Here is a 19,132-nt window from a genome sequence, read left to right on the forward strand (position 1 = left end):
CCTTCTTCTCTTAATGGCCACTTTTTTTTACACTTTTAGCCAAGTTTTGCTGCTTTTTTACCCTTGCAGTTGCTATTTTTTTCCACATTTAACCAGTTTTTGCCACTTTTCACCCATCTTTGCTGCTTTTCTGCCTCTTTTGACCTATTAATGCTGCTTTTGTGTCCTTAGATGCCACTTTACGCCATTTTATTTTGCTCCTTTTCACCCATTTTTGACAGTTTTCTGCCCCTTTTGACCTGCTTTGCTGTTTTTTGCCCTTATTTCCTACTTCCTTTTGCCATTTTTGACCCATTTGTGCCTCTTATAAACCACTTTGCCACTTATGGCTGCTTTTCACCCATTTTTCTGATCTTTTTTCCACCTTCAACCCATCCTTTGCCACGTTTTTTCCCCTTTTACCTATTCTTGTTGCTTTTTTGCCCTTATTTCCAATTTCTTTTGCCATTTTGCTTCATTTTGCTGCCTTTAACTAATTTTTGCCACCTTTCATCCATTTTTCTGATCTTTTTGCCACTTCCATCTCATTTTTGCTGCTTTTTACCATTCTTTGCCATTTTTTTTGCCCCTTTTACCAATTTTTGCTGCTTTTTTGCCCTTATTTCCTATTCCTTATTTTGACCAATTTTTCCTGCTTTTCACCCGATTTTTCAACTTTTTTGCCACCTTCAACCCCTTTTTGCTGCTTTCTACCCATTTTTACAACTTCTTTTGCCACTTATTTACATCTCTTTTCACACTTACTCAGTTCTTTTCTCTTAAAGCAGTTACTTTATTTTCTGACATCATTACATTTGTGCACATCATGGCTTAGCTCTGAAGTCTGACATTACTCTCCTTATTGTTGATATCAGTGTGCCCATCTACTGCATGAATAAATACAATTCATTTTCACTTTTTTGTGGCTTTGATAAGAACACTTATTATCAGGTTAAAAATAAAATAAGGTTATGACAGCCTAGCCGAACAACAGGCCATGATTTTACTGACCTCCATGGGCCTTCAGTTTGGCTGGGCCCCATAAAGTACACCCCTTCATAACCCCTTATGGGAATTCTAAACTTATGAGAATATTCCTTAAAGGGATACTTCAACATTTTGGCAAATTCATCCATTGTCATAATTCCTATAGTCTTAGTAATACGTTCGTTACCTTCAGTTGTCGGTGCAAGCTGTTTTTAGATCGCTGCTGCTAAGTTCGGACTTGCTGTGCCAACTCAATGTAAGCAGACAGCATTTCGGCTTTCCCTCATCAAACTCATCAAATACACAATCCAGCAACTCCAAAATGCTCTGGTGGACAAGTTGTGACCTGCACATTCACCACGCTATGAAATAATCATGGAACATTATGAAACAGAGATGTTTTAAAGCTAAATGCAAAGCCGGAACTACACTCCAGACATGGCTGCTGCACTGTGTCACTCCGCCCAGTGGTTTACTCAAGAAATAGTTCAGAGTATTTGCTTCATGCGTTGTAATGTTACATAATTACACGTTATTATTTCATAGGGTGGTGAATGTGCAGGTCACAACTTGCCCATGAGAGCGTTTTGGAGTTGTTGGATTGTGTATTTGATGAGTTTGATGAGGGAAAGCCGGAATACCGTCTGCTTACACTGAGTTGGCACAGCAGGTCCCAACTCGGCAGCAGCCGATCTAAAAACAGCTTGCACCGACAACTGAAGGTAACGAACCTATTACTAAGACTATAGGGATTATGGCAATGGACAAATTTGCTAAAATGCTGAAGTATCCCTTTAAGAATTAAACCTTCTGAAGCCGATGAAAGTCAGGGACCTGATGGCAACAAGCAATGCTGTTTTTACATCTTCATTTGATGCTATGTTTGTTGTGGGTCATCTTGCTAAATGGCAGATTAAATTTCTTGTAAAACAATGATAGCCTTCTATCCACTAAAATTCCCCAACTATTTGGCCTTGCAAAACCACAATAAGGGAACTTACATTTTGTAGATAGCGTTGAAAGGCTGCATCATGTTTTAAGAGTCTCTGTTGTAAAGACAACATTGTAATGACCACGTTTTTGATCTTATCCCTTGCTCAGACAATGAGTTTGTATTTGAGAGGAGATTTATGAAAGTCAGTAATGAGTGAACTGCTGCCATTTCAATGTTTGAAGGAAAGTCTGCAAAGCCATTGGTTAAGACCTACAGAGACAACCGCTGATTCAGATTTGTACAAGACTGACAGCAAAGGGGGCCTGTGTAGACAACTAATCCTCCATCCATGCGTGCCCTGGCTGGGTCCTTTTCACTGGACACACTGAAACTAACCCCTCCACAATCCCCTTTAGCTCCCAACTATGAATGAGTACTGGCAGGCATGCCTCAATCAGCAGTTACTGCACTACATCACTGTTGTAAAGCCAAATATTTCCAAAAGCAGCTTGGCCTGAGATACAAATCATAGGAGGAAATTACATGAATGTTACTTTTGGACGTTCAGATCTTCTTGACAGTAATGACTTAGCCCCCTTTCCGGACCATATCAACAGTCCATTACTCTTAATGCTGTATAATATACACACTTTAGCATCTTAAGTGTTGGAAAAGAAAACAGACTGGATACTTCCAGTCATACTTCACATGCCATTTGGTGTCCCTCACTGGAAATACCAAAGCTGTGACTGATTCGAAGCTAATGATGGCATTACCATAGCAAGCATTCCTCACAGGGTCTGAAACAGGTATGACTTTTATGGGTGTCAGAGTCTACAAAGCATAAAAACATCAGAGTGCAAAATGACGGATGGGAATCCCACAGATTTAACTTAAACACAGGGAACAAGGCAGGTTTGGAACCTCATTCCATTCATTCTAATGTAACTTGTGGTTAACATTAGAATAAGTAGCCTGCTGGTGACACATCAGTAGCTATTACTGAATTAAACAGTCTGTCAGTGCAGAAGTGTACACTTTTAGTCTTCATCTGCTCAGTTGAACAACAAAACAGGTTTTAGTCGAGGACCCAAGAGGAAAGTAGTAGAAAAGTGTATTTTTACTTCATTTTTTTTAAATAAAACGTTAATTTTTGGGGGATAAGCCGATTTGTAAAATTTCATATCACTGTGTCGAAGCCAGTTTAAGTATGTGACTAAAAGAAAAGTCGGATAGTTCAAAGGTTGTAGTTAAGCATGGCGGATTACAGCTAGCGTAAATAAAATAGCTTAACTCGTTGACATCTGTTAAGTGAGAGTAAAAGAAATGCAGTCCTATTGTTATGCGCCTTGGTGGAGGTATGTTGACACACAGGAGCAGTTTCAACGAAACTAGCCCCAGATAATTGAGGACCGACTCAGAGCACCGACACACAAACTTCCTAAGAGAACTTGTGTTGTTAAGAGTTTAGTGTTTTTGTCAAAAAAGCGAATTCACATAACACATAAAGTCTTCTGGCTTACCTTTCATCCAATCGAGAACTTGCTTTGGCGTCCACTTCGTTATCGGCTCCATGGCTTCTTTAATACAGACACAAAATGAGCCGAAGTTTGGCGACGAGGTCCCTCAAAAAATAAAATAAAATTCAAGAAATTTGCTGTCACATTCTTCGCAACAGGTCTGTGCTATTTGTCTGTTTGTGTTCACCCACTTCACGACTCTGTACACGCGTGACTGGAGGCTGGACTAAAATCCCCCACAGGTCCTCACCGCCCGGTCTGGAATCAGTGACGTATTCAAGAGCTGGTGGAAATACTAGGAGAGCCACGATTTCAGTGCAGAATAAGGACGTAGAAACCCTAACGACAACGTGTTGGTTTCATACACAGAGACATTTGTCTATTTTGATCGACGCTGATATTATCTTATCTAAGTTGTTTATATTTATCCATCGCCATTCGTTTTAAATTTCTATTACTCTCCGTGTAAAAAAGGAAATCCATATCGAGTTTTAATTACTGTGACTTCCCCGGCGTTTCTCAAACCAACTGTCTTCTTTTAAAGATTTTATACAGCCAATATAATTGTTTTGTTTACTTTAAAAACTTCAACTGAAAAGTGTATGCAATATTTAAAGACCGTTAAGTAATATAACCGAGGCCACGTGAAGGCATCGCATGATGTTGGTGATTTCTGTGTTTTCACCGCCCTCTTTCAAAACTCGAGGCATGAACACATGAAATGTGCTTCCCAAATGTTAGATGAAAAAAAAAACATACGACCCAGAGACCTATAACTTGTGGCGAAATATGGCATTAATGTCAGATCAGAAGACTCCTTTTGAAAAAAAAAATAAATAAATAAATAAAAGCTATTTAATTTTCAATACCAACGACTTAAGGCACACGAGTATTTCTGACTGAGATAGAATGATATAATTCGTGTGATTTACACTGACCTTGTTGAGGAATGATTTAATGCATGTAGATAAAACACAACCGTCTTAAGCAATAAGTCATTTCTTTAAAACTGAATGTGACTCACTACTGCCCTCTGCTGGTCACTAGCTTCTCTCCAATCATTACTGAGCAGTCGCCCTACATGTCAGGTGCAGACATGCTCACAATGCTTCACATTGTATTGGTAACTAATTTTGAAAACATCAGGATCCTAAATGTAATAATGCAAGGAAATTGAATTGAAAGGTAAAAGGGAGCAAGAAGGCTGAGCCATGTTGCAGCAGAGTAGCATCCATTCACAGTGATGTGAGAGATAAAGATATGACTGTAGTCTTCATAAATAAAAGACATAAGCCTAAAAAAAATTAAACATATAAAGTTTGTTGATTTGTTTTTAATGATATTGAAGTGTCTGTAGAGTGATTTTAAAAACTTTGTTTTAAATTTGTTTTGTAAGAGGCAATTCTATCATGAACCACCAGACCAAATTTCAGTCATGAAAACATCTCTAAGTTTACAAAATTAAGCTTCATGAAAAATGAGGCAGTACAATAATGGTGTGGGCGTGTCGTAAGATGGTGTGGGCATGTTGGTTGAATGAACTGAAGCCACACCCACTCATGAGAAATATGATGATACAATGCACAGCTGCCTGACAGAAGTTGGGGATTAAATTTACTGTTTTCTGGTACAAATCTCTCCATTATGATTCTTTTAATGACCAGTAGGCTACTGTGGCTGATAGATTTTGGAAATTTACCTCACAGTGACCAAACACACAGCATGTGGCTGACTGTTAACTTCCAATAAAGGCAGTGACATCAGCTGACATATTGAGATGAAATGCTCTGTGATTTTATATCATTGTAGCATTAGGGAAGTGGGCTAATTCCCCATCAAGACTAAACGCAAAATTCCGTCACACATAGATCTGAGTGTTTTCACATGTTTACAGCAACCTTAATCCAACAAATCAAATGTTAAGACACAAGTTTGAATTTCCCTTTACAGGGACTTTAAATTATTTTAGTGAGAGCTTACTTCTGCTGGCTAGTAGCACTACACAAAAAATAATCTTCACTTTGTTCCTGCTGTGTGCCTTCAAGTTTTCAAGTATGGTTTCTGACATTACATGACCCTCTTATATCATTGCTTCCCAACAATCTCGAACACACCTAGCACGGGAGAGTCCCTGCTTTACCAATTACTCCATTATTGTACAGCTGGAAACTGCTGTGCCGGGCACTGTAATCAGAATCAGATTAAAGCTCAGCTGCTATTTGAGTGGGGCACACATAAGTTTATTATCAGTTGAAAACATACTGGAGGCCATGTAGAGTTGCTTACAAAAAAGAAAACCCTACCTCTATTTTTCCTTGGCCTAACATGCTTATTTCCCCTCTGGCTTGACTAAATCAAGAAAGGCCATATTCTAAATACATTTTCTATTTAAATTAAAAAAAAAAAATTTCTTTACCTCATCAACTTATCATGATGACTGTGAAATATACTGTCATAGAGTTCAAGCTGGTAAAGTCAAGTTCCAATGAAGTTGGATGAAGTTGAAAACCGTAACACATGAATAAAAGATATCGAAATTGAGCTGATAATATAAAACATGGGCTGCACGGCGGCACAGGGGTTAGCGCCGTTGCCTCACAGCAAGGTCCCTGGTTTGCTTCCCAGTCAGGGCCTTTCTGTGTGGAGTTTGCATGTTCTCCCCGTGCATGCATGGGTCCTCTCTGGGTACTCCGGCTTCCTCCCACCACCAAAAACATGCTCATTAGGTTAACTGATGACTCTAGGTGTGAATGTGTCTGGTTGTCTGTCTCTATACGTCAGCCCTGCGATTGACTGGTGACCAGTCCAGGGTGTACCCCGCCTCTCGTCCAATGACAGCTGGGATACGCTCCAGCCCCCCCATGACCCCGAATGGGATAAGCGGTATAGAAAATGGACAGATGGATAGATGGATGGATATAAAACACACTGCAGATTTCAAGCAACTGTATTTTTCCAGCACAAATACATAAAAAGTTTTTCAAAACTCCTGTGTAAAACTTTGTGGAATTTTTTTCACCCCAAATGCAGAAAGCATTGCTTCTTATAAATTTGTTGATTTTATTTTCCTGTACATGTAATAGGCACCTAGCAATGCAGTTGGCATTTGCAAGCATTTGTGACACAAAATGTGTTGTTCTGAAGAGATGAGTGACTTCAAGCGTGGTACTGTGATGGATGCCGCCTTTGCAGTAAGATGGTTTAAGAAATTCCACAGCCAACTGTAAGTGATTATTTTAGAAAGTTGAAGTGTTTAGGAACAACAGCACCTCAGCCACTGAGTGGAAGACTACATAAAATCACAGAGCTGGGTCAACGACTGCTAAGGCGCATTGGTGCATAAAAGTCACCAAACTTTTACTGATACCATAAAGAGTTTCATTCTTCCACTGGCATTAATGGAAGCACAAAAACTGTGCGGTGGGAGCTTCATAGGATGGGTGTCCAAGGCCGAGCAGCTGACATGCAAGCCTCACATCAGCAAGTCCAATGTCAAGCTGCTGTCAGCTACATGACAACAGCTTTTTATGCATTAATATTTATGGTAGTGATAGTCTTATATCTGATGATCTCTACTTTTCAGGCTCGTAATCAGGCACCAATATCAATTTCAGTCTTTTCATCCTCTCTGTGGCTTTAACACCAGATATACGGTTTGTAAGTGTACTATGTTGCCAGGCATCACTAACATTTCAGCTGCAGCTGAGCCAGAGCCCCGTTCAGTTCTCATGGGAGCGGGCTGGATTGAAAGGGATTTTGGGTGGTGAGGAATTCAGGGGAGGTCCTCCCTGATAGGATTAAATGAATCATGGGATTGTTGTCGAGGTGAGGCGGAGGGATGAAAGGGGGTGTTTGGTCTGTTGAGGAAGAGGAGTCCCAAACTGAGAGCACAAGATTTAAAACTGGAAGAAAAACCTGAGCCAGTCTTGGCTTTTTAAAAGTGTAGAATTACAGAAAGCATTGATAGCTCTTCATACAAACTTAAATAATCCAAAGTCAAAGCTTCAGAGAAAAAACAACTTTTATAACCACGAGAAAACAAAGAATGGTGAAGACAAGCAAACTCTGCATGATAATTTATTTCACCCTCAAAATACAGGAAGTCCAGTTTTGGTGCTGTATATTATTCTGGTTTCTACATTAAATATCAGATGTACAATTTCATACAAACAAGAACAGGCATGTGTAACAACAGCACAGGAAGTTATCCACTTCACTCTCTAAGATGACAGGATATGAAGGGCTAAAGATATAGTGTTTGAATAAACTTACTTCCTGCTATGACAAGTTTGCTCTGTAAACACTGAACAGATCTGCTACAGCAGAGGAAAAGATGCGTACTCTAGCATCAGCAGGAAAAAGTTGTTTCACCATGTGCTTTGCATTATTTTCTCAGGACCTTCATGACTAATCATCTTTTACATATCTATCATGTTATGTTATCATGCTACAGCTGTTCTCACAGTAAAACATAACGAAACAATGAGCTCTCAGTGGTTAAATGTAATTTAAAGCAGCCAATGTCAGAATTTTAAAGTTTTTTTCACCCTCCAAACTACCTTTCCTCCTCTTTTTGAGGTTCTGGATTGAAGACGGTTGTGTGGACATCAAGATGCCTCCTCACAGTGTAGATAAGGGGTTAAGGCTAACATAAAGAAAGCAGTGTAGTCTAAAGACACAGGATCCTGTGTCCAGTTCTTGTTGCTGCAGACTGGGGACTTAAAGAGACAAAATAGCCAAATAAACATGTGTCTTGATTTCTAATAAGCTTATGCGAGCTTATGCTCTATGTAGGAAGCCCTGAGAGGACATGCTATTCAAGTCATTCATTTTTTTCCCTAGATAAAAAGTATATTTGCCTCTTTATCTCATTATCTTCACAGGTTTTATTCTGAAAACAAGTTTAACTCAGTCAGGACCACTTTGTCACTGATGAAGTCAGAGGCAGAATAAAGGAGGAGCTGGGGTGGAGGAGGTTTGCAGACAGAGTGGCAGAGCATAGCCAGGTAAGAACAGTTTAAAATAGGCAGCCAATAGCGTGCTTAGAGCAAATCAGCTGGCCTACAGCTGATCAGCTGATGAGGGCTTGCGTGGGATCAGCTGATCTTAATTATGTCAGTGATTGATTCAGTGGCCTGACTGAACTAATCCTTTACATGTGATTTTTTTTGTTAATTTCTTCATATCTTAAGGAATAATCTCGATATTACAGTAAAATTGTTATCCTGGGACAAGGGGATGGATTACATTGAGATTTTGAGAAAACAACCAACCATCATCTCAGGAAATTGGAGGAAAGAAAAATGTATGGGGTGGATGTCAGCTGTTGACTTCCCTATGCTGCAAAGAATCAATAATCTATAAACATTTACTGTTATTTTTTTTTTTCAGTTGGCACAAATCTGACTGATCTTTAAGGCGTAGGAACATTTTGTGTTTAAGAAGCATCAAATACAGTGTATTCTTTCAGTTTAAAAAAATTGCAAATGGAAATATTTCCATTTAAAAAAGAAAGGATATTGTTGACATTTTACAATGGGGCATTCTGTGGATTTGTGGGGACAGTGGGTCTGACATTGAGGTACTCCAGAACAAAAACCTGCAAAATCTTGTTGAGGTTCTGGATGGTGGAGCGGTCCAAGTTTTGCTCGTTGTCATCAAACGTGTGCCACACCGAGGGGAAGGGGTAGGGGATGAGGTGGAGGATATTTACACCTGACAGAGAGACATATGAGGAGTTATCATCTAACAGTGCAAAATAATATACGTTTGATTATTTGTGATATATGTTGTGTTTCCATGGTGAGCATACCTCGCCTTAGGAATGGTAAATGATCATCTTGGATGGGGCCCATAGGCCGATCAGGCCAGAAATATTCCACACTTTCAGGATGATCGACAAGCTCGTTCATGGAGTGTAAACGCTGTTCTGAGAATGAAAGTGGGAGTATGAAGAGGGAAAGAGAACACATGTTAATTGAGAATGTCTAGTTTATGTATTTTATGATTGAATAAATCGCTCTTGTCAAGCAAAAATCTTATATCTCCCTTTTTTATCTATAGTTTTTCAGAAATCAGTGCTATTTGTCACCCTTTACAACTGTCAGGTGGTTTTGAAAAATTTTAAATCAGTAAAAAGTGTCAAAAAGATGCTGACTATGACCATTTAGTGTTAAATTAATTGAACAATACAGCATTTTTTTCTATCCCTGAAAAGTGGTGATTTTGGAGATTTGAGGTTTTGGCCAGTGAAATATAGAATAAACCATTATCAGTACTGATAAATTAGCCAAGGCAATCTGAAGCAAACTGGAGCAATAAAAGCTCAGCTCCTTAGGACTTGGGGTGGGAACCAGAGGGCTGCTGGTTCAAGTTTCTTAATATTTACCTCCGCCAAGGAGGTTATGTGATCAGCAGGGTTTGTTAGTTAGTTTGTTAGTTAGTTTGTTTGTTAGCAACATAACTCAAAAAGTTATGGATGGATTTTGATGAAATTTTCAGGAAATGTCAGAAATGGCGTAAGGAAGAACTGATTCGATTTTGGGAGTGATCCAGATCACCGTCTGGATCCAGGCAATATTTTAAAGGATTCTGTACTATTGGGAGATAGGGCTAATGGCGGAGTTCTGCGCCCTCTGAGTGCTTTTCTAATTTTGTTTGTTGCACTTTGTTTTTATGTTTTAACTGATTTTACAAAGTTCTTATGTACAGGCACATCTCAGAATTTTAGAAAATCATGAAATAGTTCTTTTTTTGTGATTTAATTTAGAAAAGTGAAACTTCCATTCATTCCAGACAATCTAACACAAAGTAGAATATTTGAAGACTTTTTTTTTGTTTGAATCTTGATGATTACAGCTTATATCTCACTCAAATTAAAAATAAAATCCATCAACTATTTGCAACCAGTGTTAATTTTGGCAGCTATTTTTAATTTTAGTCTTAGTTTTTAGTAGAAATGTCTCTAAGTTTTAGTCTCATTTTAGTCATTTCTGCCCTTTTTAGTTTTAGTTAACGAAAAAATGAAAATTCAAAATGAAATTCAAAATATACTTGCATGTGAAAACAGAACTTTGGACCACTGATCAGCAGTCCAATTTTTCTTTTCTACAATTCTAACCTCGGCTCAAGTCCATTTACCATTTACTTAAATCATCCGCCAGAGCTGAAACAGATTGGTTTAAAAAAAAAAAATCTGGTAAAGAAGTAAAGTCTTCACAGATGAGCTGTATCAGCCTCTGATATTTTGACAGTCTAGAATGATTTCAGCATTCATCTATGGTTATCAACAGTATTGACATAATAGTAAAACATCTAATTATTCACCAATCTCCTGCAGTCTGGTGAGCCAGTTCACTGTGTTGGGAAACTGGTTTCCAAAGCGCGGGCTTGGGGCACCGATGAGGTCCAACAACACAAACAGATCCTGGAGGGAAAAAACAAACAAAACAGAGGAGGGCAAATGAGAGTCCTTATCCTCATCCTTAAGACAACTCTCTAACTGGATTTATCACTCCTCAGAAGCTCTGCAATGAGTCAGGGTGGTGCAACACACTGACATCTATGCGCGCTATCTCTGCAGGACACACAGAATACATTTCTCTAGCTACTTAAATCATGCACACACACTAAGTTATTCAAGAGTCCGCCTTATCTCTGACTGCTCACACAGGAAAGTTTGAATTTGTTGATAAAAATGTAAACTGTGTATCCAAACCTACAACAATTAACACAAAGTCTTGTTATCTAGAAGGTATAATAAATTATGTTTGATAACAAGACACCCAAACCTCCCAAATGATGAAATGTTTGAGATTTATTTGAAATACAACACTATTTTAAGACGTTCACCTCCCTCACTTTAGTCTCTGTGTGGTCTAAGACAGATCAGGGCTATTATGGAGATTCAACTGAAGATGATAGGGGCTAACAAAGGGGATGATCTTGGCTGTTATCATGAGATTATGCTAATCTCGTGTGGTTTAGACAGAGCAGAGTGAGTAAACGGTGATGTACTATGCCGTGTAGTTGGTTGGTGTCAGTCTCTCCTGCGGGATGGGGGGTGCTCGCCATCTTCTGGGCCAGGTGACGAGAGCCGTAAAGGGAGTCTGTGGGGCCCCAGTGGAAGAGAGCCTCCTCGCCATCAAAGAAAAGCAACTGCAGGGTCAGGTCAGGACTGGAACGCTACATGGGAGGGAGAAAGGAAACAGACATGTGATGCAGGAGCTTGGGTTTCCAGAGTTTTGCTGCCACCTAGTGGCTTCAGACTACACTAACACAAACATGTTCTTCAGAGGCTCATATGATGGTGTCATTGTTGTGAAACTTTCCGTGGAAATAACACCAACGTAAATTTTCATTTCCTTTTATGTCTTTACTTAGCCGTAACAACGATAGTGTCACCCTCAAAGGCAGCAAATGTATTTGTATTCAGTGTGTCAGCTACTCCCACAGTGACCTTTCTGACAGACAGCTGAGTCTTATAAACATGTCCCTTGGTTGATCTCTCACTGTCACAGGCCTTGTCGCTGTCCACCCACCAGACCGGGATTCTGAGCTCGGCCATGGAAGCAGAAAAGGCCAGACAGGAACAAGCTTCAGGAATACTAAATGTTTTTCCTTAACGGCTCACAGTCTAATGCTGCTGCTGCTGGTGTAATTGTGGTAAAAGAGGAAACATCTTATAATTTGTTCCTGGAATGATTTAAATACCAGTAAATTTGTTTCAGAGTAAAGGTTGGCTCAGTCATTAAGAAGGAAACCACTTTAAGTATGTTTAACAGACTGTGTAGGCTTTTGATGTACAGAATGTGCTGAGTGCTGAGTGCACCAGCTGGTTATATACCTGGTTGTAACACCGCATCTGACTTGAAGCTGGAAGTTACAACCAAACTAATTTATACCCTTCGCACCTGCTGGACTTGAGCTCTTTTAAACACTCAGACCCCTACCCCTCCATTTCAAGTAACTCTTGAAATCTTCCCCTATAAATGGACATTTACCCACAGAGTTGGCTGGGCCCCTGAAAACCCCAGAGAATGAGCCCTCCCCAGTTGTGATTTACTGATATCAATGCATGTGTGTTGGATCAGTAGCATTGGTGCTAGCCTCCTGGCAAAAAGTTATCCTATTTTTGAGCTTAAACATACAGTATGCCACCCTATTACTGGGGTTTAATCTGGAAAGTATTCATTCATGCTCATTTTGAACCCATTTTACTACTTTTTCTACCCTTTTTGGCACTTCTTTCTCCACTTTTAACCCATATCTTGCTGCTTTTTGCCATTGTTTTCCACTTGTTTGCCACTTTTAACCTATTTTGCCCTTTTTTGCTACATTTCACTACTTTTGCCCCTTTTTGATGCTTTAAACCCATTTTCTTAATATTATAACCAGAAGATTTTGTGTGTTGTACAGAGAAATACACTAAATTTCAACATGTTAGAAGATTTTAAAAAATGATTTACTTGTAGGCTGCTATTGTTGTGCTAAGCATTCTAGGAAGTGATGCCAAATTTTTGCATTGTTCTTCTTCCAAAGGACCACCAGAACTGAGAACAACAATGCAACCAATGGACATCACTACCCAGAGTGCACTGCACTGTAATGGTGGTCTACATGCCAATCTGTTTTTCAGATTTTCTCAAAACTGTAGAAACCTGGTGAATCTCTGTATAACATATAAAAATACATTTAAAAGACACAAATATTCACCCAATATGATCAGTTTATCTCAGTATGCAGGGTTTCTTTCAAACAGAATGACAAGTAAAATGCATCACCTAAATTTTTGTATTTTGTATATTTAAATTTAATGCCAGGTTATATTACCTTCTGAGCTGTCAGTTCTGTATCCAATGCTCGTACCAGCTCCAAAATCATGGCACAGGGTACGGCAGAGTCAGTAGCACCCAGGAACTCCACCCCATGCCACTGTGGAGGGTAATATTTAGAGTCGTAGTGACAGGCCAGGACCAGACGGCGCTTGGCTGAAGGGTTGAGGGTGGCGATAATGTTTGTGAAAGGGAGGGGGCCATAGGGTGTTTGTGACACAAACTTATCTTCTGTTACATCCCAGCCTGCTCCAAGAGAAGTTAATGTTGTTTTGATATGCTGTGAACAAAACAAAGATAACTTGTTAGCAAAAAGCACTCACTCTGTATCCTTCCTTCCACCCACCTTCACTTTTTTGCTATCCTGTTTGTGGCGATCACATTTCTGAAATAAAACAAGTTGCTTCATACATTCAAATAAATCACAGACTGTTTGTGAGATTTTTCTGAACTGGTTATATTTTTTTTTCAAATATACAGGGGCAATAATTTGAAAGATTTGCTTAAAGGTATTAACCAGTTTTATTTCAGTTGCTTATTACAGCAAATATTTGCCACAGTGTTGCCAAAAGTATTGCTTTCTTTCAGGTAAAAATGAGATAAGAGAAAGCACCCTTTTACTGATGTGCAGAGGGAAAATTCAAAAATTTGTAGCAACACAAAACCAGAGATAAGAAGAAGGTAAATATATATAAATAAAAAATATGATCAATAAACAAAACAGTAAGCATATGCAACTGAGTCTGAAAAGAATAAAGTGAACTATACATGAGATTTCAGATGTTTTGGACAAGAGAAGATAATGTGACATGGTATGAATAATAGCAATGCATTAATTAAACAACAGTGAACAGTCAAACTTTTCAACATGATACAGTAGGGAGTAATAAAGTAAATATGAAGGACACATGATATGAAGTTACAATATAAGGTGCAGTATAAGTAGGAATAAAACAAAAAGTGCAATGTCGTATAACAAAACAATGTGGTACTATGGTAAAGTATGTATTTAGTGCAATAAAGTTTTAAATTCAATATTGTGGTTAGAATATAAGAACAAAGTTTAAGTGCTGTGGCACCCTGTATTAGGTGTTGACTGATATTGATTTTTCAGGGCTGATACTGATTACTAGTAGTTCCTGACACTGATTAACACTCTTTAAAATTAGACAAGCTGTGGTATACTGATCCGCACTGGTTACAAGGAGTTGGCTAACTGTGGATGCAAACAAAGGCTTTGAAACAGAGGTGCATAGCAGAGTCTCTAAGGCTAGAAATAAAGTAAAGAAAAAGAAGCACACTTATATTATTTTTATAACTGATTTGTATGATAAAATGCACATACAGATGATTGCCCAAATGCCAAATGTCAGCCCAAGCCTATAAGTGCTTAATCCTTATCATTAATCATATAGTTTTGTTACCTGATGCAGTACAGTTTCTATATGTGATAGGGAAGTTACAGTGCATATTTGTCTTGTAGTCATGTAGACATGACACGTCATCCTGCTGAAAAAAAAAAAAAAAAAAAAAAAAGAAAAAAAACACCTCACCTGCTGTACAGCCTGGCTTCCTGCAGAGCCTGGGTACCTGGTAACCAACAGCGGCCTCAGGTCTCTCTGCCACATCTGCTCCAGGTCAGTGTGAGACATGGCGGTACGGATTTCATCCTGTGTTAGCGTGACAGCCCTGTGACGGAGCTGAGCAGAAACAGAGGAAACAAACCAAGATAACACACTTTAGATGGGAAAAAGCACAGTGCTCTTGTTATATAAAGCAGAGAAGTATGTTTATGACTGGTGTGTGTTTATTTAATGAGCCATTATTTTCTTAATAAAGACAAGTTAACTTCAACTGCCGTGTTGCGAACATAGTATACAGATGTGTTTTGCAACAGCTGGATGACTTTCATACAGTTCTTAGAGGAAGTCTTCATCCGATGTAACCCACACAAATGAAGCAACACAGAGGGTGACACAGAGCATAAGGGAAACCAGTCACAGAATCTCACAACAGTGGATTTTTTTCTTTCGATGGTCTAGTTGCTTAGTGGGGAAAATCCTTCTCAAAGGGAATTTTACTGTAATTAATAACTATAACACATACCTAAAATGTCCAAAGCAAACAAAATGATGACAAAAATATGTGTTGGATATTTTGGTCAGGTTTAATCAAACACTAGACAAGTTGTGATGTTCACTAGGGCCTCCTTAGAGAGACAGAAGAGCCAATCAGAGTGGTGTGAATAGATGTTGATTGAATGGACTCAGTACTGCACAAAAGGCTCCTTCAGAAAAAAACAATATCTCAAAGTGAAGTGTTCTCATTAACATGCCCTTTCTCTCATTTGCTAGTAAAGTTATGTTTGTAAAACACCTCACCTCAATTAGTTTTCAATAAAAGCATGGCCAAATAAATCCGGACGCAGGTGCTATGAGGATCGATTCACTGCTCTCGAAATTACAGTCATAGGTTAAGAAAACATATTGATCCCCTAAATCCCATGGCTCTTTTTCATTTGGTCTCAAAGTTCACCTGTAGGGAACCATGGTTGTCCTGGTAACAAACTTGAACAGAGGGGAATAACAGAGCCAGGAGAGCTGATAGTGAATATCAGAGCATTGTCTTTGTTAAGTCAGTATTTTACACTGCTCACACCTCCAATCAAAAGCCATCAATGGGACGCATTCAAGGCAGACTACAATTCCCAGATTATCTTTTTTCTTTGATCAATTTGATCCTCAAAACACCAGAATGCTTTAAAATGTCAATCAGAATCACCTACAATACAATGACTTCATATACGGTAAAGTGACTCACACTTTGGTAAAATCTCTCACAGTGATAAAACACCTCATGCTGTGTAAAAAGTATTTACTGTGGTAAAATATAATGTGGTAAAATGACTCACAGAACTATAAAATGCCTAACACTTTAGTCAAATCTCTCACAGTGGTAAAATGCCACACTAGGGGGTAAATTATCTTCACTATAGTAAGATAACTCACTGTGGCAGAATGCCTCACATTGGTAAAATGACTCACTGTGGAAAAATGCATTTACTATGGTAAGATAACTCACTGTGGTAAAATGCCTCACAGTGGTAAAATGCCTCCACCATGGCAAGATAACTCACTGTGGTAAAATGCCTCACTGTTGTAAAATGCCTTCACTATGGTAAGATAACTCACTGTGGTGAAATGCTTTCACTATGGTAAAATAACTCATTGCGGAAAAATGCCTTCACTATGGTAAGATGACTCACTGTGGAAAAATGCTTTCACTATGCAAAATTAACTCATTGAAGTAAAATGCCTCCATCATGGTAAGACAACTCACAGTGGTAAAATGCCTTCGCTATGGTAAGATAACTCACTGTGGTAAAATGCCTCACAGTGGTAAAATGCCTTCACTATGGTAAGATAACTCACGGTGGTAAAATGCTTTCACTATGGTAAGATAACTCACTGTGGAAAAATGCCTTCACTATGGTAAGATTACTCACTGTGGTAAAATTCTTTCACTATGGTAAGACAAATCACTGTGGAAAAATGCCTTCACTATGGTAAGATAACTCACTGTGGTAAATGACTGAACTTAAATCACTGTTATAAAATGCCTCACCTCATGCATATCTGCACTAATTAGTCTACTGACTGTAACTTAATTCACTGTGGTAAAATGCCTAACCTTACATGCGTATTTTTCACTAATTTATCTATTTATGGTACTAATTAGTAATTCAATCTATTATACTCAAATCCTGTACATTATTATTCTATTCACTGTAACTCAAATAATACTCAGTTGTAGTTTCCTAACTTTTTATGCACTCTTTAATTAATCAACTCTCTTAAATTATCTTCTCTACCTCATGTAAATCTGCCCACACCCTTGGATTTTGTACTTCTGATCATGTCTAGTCAGCATTTTTGGACCAGATTGCACATCTTGCAACCATACTATCAATGCACACATATTTGTATATACTAATAAAATACTAAAAACCTTGTCAAACTCGAATCTTATTATCAATTCATTTTATTTTATGATTTTTTAAAATTCAAATTCAGTTTATATTTAGTCCTTTATATTTTCTTCAAAACAGCTGTAGCTGTTGCACAGTTTTTGTTCTTGTACAGGCTGAAACATGTTTTTTGACATAAACTAATCTATCTATCTATCTATCTATCTATCTATCTATCTATCTATCTATCTATTTGAGAGAAGCTTGCACCAGTACATTTAAGCATTTTTCTGCTTCTTTTGTCATATAAATCATATTTCCATTTTGGTTCACTTTATTACCCAAATCCATTCCTTGCACATCAAAACATTCACTTCCAAAAACAAGTCCATAGTATGAGTCTAGCCTACACTGAGTAAATGGTACATCAGCCCTGTAATAACAGAGTGGCTGGGTACAACACTGAAGGTATAATTATGTGGTAACCTAGACTTTAGTCCTCCAAAGAGCTGGGGTACACCAAGCTCACAGAGCGTTAAAATAGGGGTCCAATTGAGGTCTATAAATACCAAGACCTGCAATTGGAGGATCAATGAGGATCACCGTGCTACCATAGCAACCAGGAAAGAGGAGAGGGGAAGAACAACATAGATGAGGGGCATGAATGTCCAGGCGTAAGTAGGTGCATCTCTGGAGAATTACACAACAATGGCAGGGAACAGTGAAGAGGGTTATCAATAGGCTACTTAAAATACCAGGAAATAAATTCACTAATTTTAAGTTTCACTTTCTTTAACTAGTATTAAAAGGACCAATTATCTTCATCTTAACAGAGAACACTCAAATAGACACACAATATGATCAGGATTTAAATGACATTTTCAATACAATTAGAAAAAAATTCTAACACAGTAAATTAAGATTTGGATGCAAATGCGTTAGAATGATTAAACCAAGTAAAGAACATATTTTTGGTAACAGCCAGTAATCATTTGAGCCTTTTAACAGCATAATTACTGATTCCTATACGAGCTACTTGTGACAAGTTCTTATAGGCTTCGTCGTTTACTTCGACTGGTTCATGTGTGAAAACATCATGGCTATTTGATAGTATCTTAAAAACTAGAAATGACACGAATCATCTCAATTAACTCACCTTTTCTTCTGTCCAGGGGATTCCATACGTGCAGTGAATAAATGTCAGCCAGATTGTCGCCGAATAAAGTAAACGCACTAAAAAGAGATTGTGGCTCTGCTCAACCATCGTTATTGTCGCTCCTTTCCTCATTCCAGTCTCGGTGAGAATTACAGATCATGTGAAGAGCAGGAGGGAGGACCGAGGCTCTCTTAACCACTGAGCGCGTCACTCTCTCTGCCGGTGTGAGTGCAGTAGCCTCATCTCCAAGCCTGAGTGTTTGTGGCTGCAGAATAGAGGCAGAGTGAACCCTTATCTTCCTCTGATAGGTGATCATTAACACTAGGCAACCATAGGTCTACAGGATGGAGCTCACAAGACATAATCAATAAGACGGATGGTCAGTGTGGGATTTTTATTCAAACTACAAACACAAACAAAACCATGACATCTGTCTGTTAAAAAACTGACTTATTGGTGTAGCAGTTTAAAGAGTGACCTAAACGGCATCTTTCAGTCAAATACGTCTGCGGTTGGAGTTAAGGTTACAACACACGTTAAAAACTAACTTTCCCATAAAACGGCTGTTCTTTTCTCTAAAAAAAAACTTTATTATGTTAGAAAAAATAATGAATACGCAATGCTGATTAACAAGGTCACGTTTTAAACCGTTACGCCTGAACCTGTAGAAAAAATAGTGTAAGATTACAGTAGAGCACCCTGGAATAATGGGGAAAAAGCGTGATTGTGGCAAAAATACCATTTCCCTTTCATTGT

At 38.5% G+C, this 19,132-nt stretch overlaps 2 protein-coding genes across 2 annotated transcripts in view; both read right to left on the minus strand.

Moving 5' to 3' along the window:
- Positions 1 to 3,649, minus strand: part of LOC121526043 (connector enhancer of kinase suppressor of ras 3-like) — a 62,293-nt gene extending 58,644 nt beyond the window's left edge. Inside the window, exon 1 of the mRNA XM_041812324.1 lies at positions 3,424 to 3,649. Within this exon, the coding sequence (XP_041668258.1) occupies positions 3,424 to 3,475 (52 nt within the window). The 5' untranslated portion in view covers positions 3,476 to 3,649. The remainder of the gene's footprint in view (positions 1 to 3,423) is intronic.
- Positions 3,650 to 7,484: 3,835 nt separating this feature from the next.
- Positions 7,485 to 18,632, minus strand: LOC121525788 (glutaminyl-peptide cyclotransferase). Its single transcript, XM_041811915.1, has 7 exons — positions 18,377 to 18,632; positions 14,807 to 14,953; positions 13,252 to 13,533; positions 11,437 to 11,604; positions 10,747 to 10,846; positions 9,233 to 9,349; positions 7,485 to 9,135 (listed from the first exon to the last, which is right to left on the minus strand). The coding sequence occupies exons 1-7, from the start codon at positions 18,506 to 18,508 to the stop codon at positions 8,951 to 8,953; spliced, it is 1,131 nt and encodes a 376-aa protein (XP_041667849.1). The 5' UTR covers positions 18,509 to 18,632; the 3' UTR covers positions 7,485 to 8,950.
- Between the last annotated feature and the right edge of the window lie 500 nt (positions 18,633 to 19,132).

The sequence above is a fragment of the Cheilinus undulatus genome, linkage group 18 (genome assembly GCF_018320785.1).
Source record: "Cheilinus undulatus linkage group 18, ASM1832078v1, whole genome shotgun sequence".
NCBI classification, from domain to species: domain Eukaryota; kingdom Metazoa; phylum Chordata; class Actinopteri; order Labriformes; family Labridae; genus Cheilinus; species Cheilinus undulatus.

Coding starts and splice junctions, on each gene's coding strand:
- LOC121525788 (XM_041811915.1), bottom strand. CDS start 18,508: ATGAGGAAAGGAGCGACAATAACGATGGTTGAGCAGAGCCACAATCTC. Junction 13,534..14,806: donor GAAGCCAGGCTGTACAGCAG/GTGAGGTGTTTT, acceptor TTTTGTTCACAG/CATATCAAAACAACATTAAC. Junction 11,605..13,251: donor CAGAACTGACAGCTCAGAAG/GTAATATAACCT, acceptor CCTCCCATGTAG/CGTTCCAGTCCTGACCTGAC.